General features: G+C 33.6%; 1 protein-coding gene across 1 annotated transcript in view; it reads right to left on the reverse strand.

Annotated features, from left to right (window-relative positions):
- Positions 1-3,162, reverse strand: part of LOC110039356 (G-type lectin S-receptor-like serine/threonine-protein kinase RKS1) — a 24,388-nt gene extending 21,226 nt beyond the window's left edge. Inside the window, exons 1-2 of the mRNA XM_020744390.1 lie at positions 2,565-3,162; positions 1,766-1,976 (exon numbers count right to left, since the gene is read on the reverse strand). Of these exons, the coding sequence (XP_020600049.1) occupies positions 1,766-1,976; positions 2,565-2,813 (460 nt within the window). The 5' untranslated portion in view covers positions 2,814-3,162. The remainder of the gene's footprint in view (positions 1-1,765; positions 1,977-2,564) is intronic.
- Positions 3,163-6,968: the final 3,806 nt, after the last annotated feature.

Raw genomic sequence — 6,968 nt, forward strand, 5'->3', positions numbered from 1 at the left:
AAAATGACCTTATCAAGGATTTTCAACAAAAATTGGATGCCAATTTGAGGTTTAAGGCATTCAATTGTTGAGATTTGGGGTGTTAGCCAAATTTGGGGCTAATTTGGGGATTTTGTCAAAGATGGTCAAATTGACCAAATTGGACCATGGTGTAGTTGGACAAAATGAAATTGGGAATATTTTGGATTTATTGAGATTTTTTAGGAATTTTTGGATTTTGGGTCATGGATGAGTATTTTGGTAATTTGGTCATTTTTGGAAATTTTGAAGTATTCTGGTAATTTGGTCATTTTTTGAAATTTTGACAAATTTGGATGTATTCAAGGTGTTTGAAATGGGTTTTGATCAATTTTGGGTATTTTGGCAAAATTTGGGAATATTAGTCAAATTTGGGTCCCAAGGGCAGTTAGGTAATTTGGAGGTGCCTAGGGGCAAGAGACCAGTTAGGCATTTCACATAGAATTGGATAAATATCCATTCTAAATGAACCATGGATTAATATATTGTGAAGATATGGCCAAATCAACACCCAGGGTCGACCCTAAAGCCAAGTAATCCTATAGGGACTCTTCTTGAATTCTCTTATAATGATCTTTCCTACTAAATGCTAGAAGTTAAGGTCAACATGTGAAACTTCAAGTTGAGTAAAAAGAAGAGTTTTGAATTTCTAATGGTGGGGTACCTCTTCTAATTTTCTAAGACTAGTCAATAGGAAAGTCCTATGGCTAGACCTAGGCTACTAAAGAAGTTTCTAGACCTCAACCAAAAGTGAGGTCAACAATATTAAATTGTATTTTTTTATTGTTATCGAGTTATCATATCCACAACACATAATCATGTACATTTTGGATAGTGTCATCATATAAATATTATCCATGTCGTGATGAGTCAAATTCAATTTAAGATGTTTAACCAAATTATTAAACAAGTCAGTCAAACTTGGCTTTATTTTTGTCATATAATTTTCAGGTCAAACCTAAACATGGCTTGTAAACCCAATTTGACACTTTTATGCTAATTGCACCTCACCTACTTGAATTTGCCTAGTAGAGCTTCTTAGTTTTGCCATATTAACAAAAAGCTCAGACCTCTTGCATATGTACACGTTTTGCCTATTAGTATGATTACTCAAGACATTTTTTAATGCCTTAGGATTTGTATTGATGTTTCTACAGTTGAATATTTAAAATTTTCCAAGAGGAGCAAAAACATTGATGCTTATAACATGACTTCAACATGAGTTATCCAGTGTCATTCAGAACTTTCAGTTTATAGATGTAGATCTCACACCTAAAAACGGAGATATTGCCGATACTCACAAAAAAAAAAAGGAAAGTGACTTGGATAAAAAGAAATGAAGTGACTTAGACAAAAAGAAAAATGACTTGTATCAAAAGAAACAAAGTTAATTAACATTGGACCAATCAATCAAATATTGATTAATACAAAATCAATCAAACACCACTCGCACACTTGAAAAGGATTGTTATGTTTAGAAACAAAATGTTCCAAATCTTCTTGAAAATTTTTGCTCCCACTAGCCCTCTTTCAAGGTGACATAATTCGCTAATCCATAGAAAATAACATACAAGATCCAATGATTCTTAGCTAATAGAATCTGACGTTTATTCAATGGTTTCCATCACTTCTTTCTATGTACTTAACTCATTCATGAATCATAAACCACTTACTAAAGAAAACGAACAAGCTATAACAGACAAGATTTATGTCTAACAACAAGAAATTAGATGGGAAGGAAACTCACCAAATAGGAAATGGTCGAGGCTGCGGTTAGGTAAGAAGGGGTAGACTAGCATCTTCTCTCCCGGAGCGGCGCAGCAGCCAAGTAGGGTGACTAGATTACGGTGCTGAACCTTAAGAAGTAGCCTCACCTCATTGGTGAATTCTCTTACCCCTTGTCGCGAGTCGAGCGCCAGTTGCTTCACTGCAATCTCCTGCCCATTGGCCATCACTCCCTGAAAACCAAACAAATTCCTTAACTTCAATCATATGCATTTAAAAGAGTGGAATAGTGCATCCCCCACAAATAGAGATTGGCATATGTTGTTTAGGGTTGTCAAAAAAGGTCGTGGCTCATGGAAAGCTCGTGCTCTGCTGGCTAAGTAGCTCATGTTCGAATCGTTCGTTAAGAAAACGAGCCTAACGTGAACAATTTTTTTAGCTTGATTTTTAAATAAGCCAAACACAAACAAACTCATATTTGATCGTGTTCGGCTCGTATTGACAATAATTAATTAAATAATAAATAAATAATATATAACGTTAAATTAATGCTATCTTTTATATGATTAAAGCCATAAAAAAAGTTCGCTAACAGCTCATATTTGGCTCACTAATTAGCTCATGTTCGATTAGTTTGCTGAGAAAATAAGTGGAGTACAAACAAATTTTTAAGCTCGATTTATGACAAGCCTATGGCTCGTTTGTTGTTAACTACTCATTTCCACCTTCTATTGGGAACAATCTAAAGTGTTTTGAAGAACTCAAATGTGATAATCTACAGCACAAAGGTGTATTGTGAAAACTCGCAAAAGCGCAAATACCTTGTAGACAGGACCGAAGCCTCCGCGGCCGAGGAGATTTGCATCCGAGAAGTTATCAGTGGCGGCTTCCAGCGTAGCGAGGTCGATGAACAGGTTCCAAGAAGGAAGACAACTTACCTCTTTATCCTTTCCTCCGACTCCATCTCCTCCTTCCCCTCCTCCGCCGAATCTCCCGGGCCTTCTTCGCCGGCAGCAGCCTAGCCAGCTCAGGAGCTTCATAACTTCGAACAGGCGCCGACCGTAGGGCATACCATCGACGGAAGATCGCCGGAGTTATCGGCGGCGGTGAAGGGGGGAAAGGGGTGAGAGGTGGTGCGGGTTTTGAAAATGGCATGAATTCATTGGGTACGACTGATTGCCTCTCCTTTATTTATATTAGGGATCTGTTTGTTGTTGAAAGCCCCTTTGATCTTCAATGATTGGTGAAGCTTATTTAACGCAGCTCCTTCATCGTCAGAACGAAAATTGTTTTTTTAATTGCTCGAAGTCATCAATCAGAACCAGAACCAGAACCAAAAACAAAAAGATCGCTTTTTTAAGTGGAAATTTCTGGTTTCCACGCGTTGGACCTTTTGCTGATGAAAGGGGGTTGACTTCTGCCTTGACGATGAAAGTTCCTTCTTCGATATTGACTTCTGCGTTGTTCGTTACTGACGATGAAACTTCCTTCCTCGATAAAGTGATTATGAAGCAACGTGCCAAAATAGTCCGGCTTGTTTATTTGGGCAGTCCGGTCGGCTTGTTTATTTGGGCAGTCCGGTCTGGATATCCCACCTTACTGGCAACCACCTCTTCATATAAATCATTGATATAGATGATATATCTTTCCATCCAATATAATTGTTAAAATAACCCTCTATTCTTTAAAATAGAGAATTATTATATGATTTTAAAATATTTAAGGACTGTTTCAACACTTACATAAATTATGAGTTATATTCTGTGCACTTATTAATGACATGGTGGTTAGTGATATAGTTTCTCATCATCATGTTACGGATTCAAATGACTAGGGGTGTAAACGAACCGAACACGAACAAACAGAGCTTGTGTTCGTGTTTGGTTTGTTTGAAATTTAGTTTGTTTGAAATAAGCTCGTGTTTGAAATTGTTCGTGAAGTCACAGTTCGTGTTCGTTTCTTAACGAGCGAGCCGAACACGAGCTGCTCGCGAACGACGAGCCAGTTTGACATCAATTTCTGGTTTCCACGCGTTGGACCTTTTGCTGATGAAAGGGGGTTGACTTCTGCCTTGACGATGAAAGTTCCTTCTTCGATAAAGTGATTATGAAGTGACGTGCCAAAATAGTCCGGATTGTTTATATGGGCAGCCGGATTGTTTATATGGGCAGTCCGGTCTGGATATCCCATCTTACTGGCAATCACTTCTTCATATATGTCATGAACAAGGCGTAGCAGCCGGTAATTAATCGTACAAATGATTATCTTTCCATCCAATATAATCGTTAAAATAACCCTCTATTCTTTAAAATAGAGAATTATTATATGATTTTAAAATACTTAAGGACTGTTTCAACACTTATATAAATTATGAGTTATATTTTGTGCACTTATTAATGACTTGGTGGTTAGTGATATAGTTTCTCATCATCATGTTACGGATTCAAATGACACATATTAGCTTTTGTGCTGGTTTTTTCGAAAAACTGTTTTGATATGTATATTAATTGAATTTTAATTTTTTTTTAAATTAAGATTATTTATTTTTAAAAAGATTCATTTAATTATCAAGATTCATGAAAAGAGATTGACAAGCTTACTTTGCTAAGCTCTACAAAAAAAAATGATTTAGATAAAATATAGATTATAAGATTGAACAAAGAGTAAATGTTATTTAGCCTTCTCGAATATTTTTGATTGTACACATAATCGAAGTGGTATGGATAGACCGGCAACTAACTACATGTATTTAAGAGAGTTGTTACATTTGAACATTGGGGAAATACGTAGAGGTGAGTAGTGGAAGCATTTCCATGTACCAGTTAGAATATTTGTCATTGCCGCCCCTCAAAATTGGAAAAATTAGTGTGTGCGGAGTTCATATACATGCAGACTCTATATATAATAATATTGTGCATTATTGTACGACATGTGTACAATAGTAGACAACGATGTTGTGCATGTAGTCGACATGCATTTAAACTTCGAAAGTAAAATTCTCTCCTCAAATTGAGGAGCATCTTTGAATATGCAGTTTGAGTAAAAAAAAAAGGAATCATGAGATTACAAGGCTCTTTGTGATAATATATGTTATTTGATCTTGGATTGAAGATGGCAGACAACCAAAATTTTAGAAGAAATACAATCCCTAATGAAATAATAGTTAATCTCGATATTTTTGGAATGAGAATAGGGGTTGGTTGAGATATTGAGAGACCAAGTTCATGAACCAGACGTTGGAACCAAATAAGATCAATGGTAGCGGTTGTCATGGCCTTATATGCTACTTCCATATTGTTGTGGTCTTTCGAGTTTTTGACTAGCATGTTTCCTAAGAAGGCACAAAATTGTGTGATGGAGTGATGATCTAAAGGTTCACCAACTTGGTTGGACTCGAAGTGTGAACAACATTAATTATCTAAATAGTTATTATTCATTTCATAATGATAATATTATGAGATCTGATTTTTTCGGATATAATTAATACATAGTTAAGTAACTCCTTAAATAGCTTTCATACATATATGTGTATGTTAATAACTTAGAGATTACACATTTTTAAATTTATATGTATTTATTATGCCAAAATAAGTTATGAGAGAGAACATAAAATTATTGCAATATTATTTTTCTCGCCATAAAAGAAATCATATTATCCTTTTTTTGTAAACATAATTTATAAGAATTAACTGCATTAATTTTGACCTTTAGAGTAGTCTTGATTTCAATGTATTGATGTCTAGTCTCCAAGTAATCCATCTCAAAAGTTTCTTTGTTATTTTCTTATATATATTTGAATCACAAGTTGTAAAATTACTCCTATCTTAATTTGATAACTATGTTTTTATTGTTCATAATAAATGAATGAGAGTATCGTATAATGAAATTGTTTGGTAATCTTCAAACCATCAAATTTAGAGTCAAATATATCTGTAATGAGACTATAATATTTAAATAATGTGATGATTAGAGAGTTTTTTAAGCTTGAAGATAGGAAAACAATCATTTCCAACATCAGAATCTAATGTTAAATTGAGAAAATTAAGGCTAAAATACTGTTAGCTATTAGAATTGAGGCATGAGAAGCGATCAAAACTTGACATATAAATTTAAGATGCTTGTAAACAAAATAAATAAGACATTTAGATAAAAAGTTAGGAGCGAGTTTGAATGACTTATAAAATCATATGATTCTAATTTTAATTGAGAAAGTTATAAACACAATATTTGTTGGATTATGATTGGGAGCTAGCACTAACGTAAGTACTTTTAATTAGGTTAACTTTGTTGGAGTTTAGAATTAGGTTGAGTTGAATTTATTTAGAATCTTTAGTGGGGTCTTGTTGGGTCTCAATGGGTTTAGATTCAAATATAGTTATGGAGGAAGTGAAACTATGGTAGGAAGATGGTGAAATTCTTATTATAATCACTTTCCTAATTTAACAAAATTGAAATTGAGATTGAATCTTAAATTATATGACATTTGTTATATGTCATAATTATTCCAACTTTTTTTTTAATTAGAAAAAAACTTCATGTGATGGAAAATAATTTTTGAGAGAAATAACCCCTCAAATATTATTTACTCAAATTTTCAGATAAGATCTTAATTTTGACAAGTTTTGGAGGGAGTTGGCTAGTATAGGGAGAAAGAATCTTAGCCATAAAGTTTCAAGAGCGACTAGATAAGGAGGAACTAACTTAAGAAGAGGAAGGGGATGAAGATGACTCGAAATTTCATTAACTTTGAGTTTTGAAATCAAATGATGCATAACGTGGTTTAGGAACTTTGTCTTCTAAGGATGTTTAGCACCTTTATTCATTTTTTTTTTTGTTGATTTTTCATCCTTTCCCTTATTTTTATTTCTAAAGCTAATATTCACTTTCAAAATATCATTTGATGTGTTATTAGATATCTTAAATACTCGATCATTATAAGCACAAAACAAGATTCAAAATTGAATTGTGAAGGAGTTGACCATTGAAAAATTAATGATTCTGAAAGAGATGTGAATGTTGAAAACATAATTAATAATTATTTAACAATTGTAAGAAAACTGATTGGTTTAAATAGTCTTCCACATAAACTAAAGCATACAGCATGTACAAAATTATGTAATTTCATAGTATTCATCAGTTAAGTCTATAAATCTAACATTCTATATGCAATTGTGCATGTTTTAATTGGAATCAATTAACATGAATAATCAAAGAGAGGACTATTC

Source organism: Phalaenopsis equestris, unplaced genomic scaffold (genome assembly GCF_001263595.1).
Source record: "Phalaenopsis equestris unplaced genomic scaffold, ASM126359v1 Scaffold000002, whole genome shotgun sequence".
In the NCBI taxonomy this organism is placed as follows: domain Eukaryota; kingdom Viridiplantae; phylum Streptophyta; class Magnoliopsida; order Asparagales; family Orchidaceae; genus Phalaenopsis; species Phalaenopsis equestris.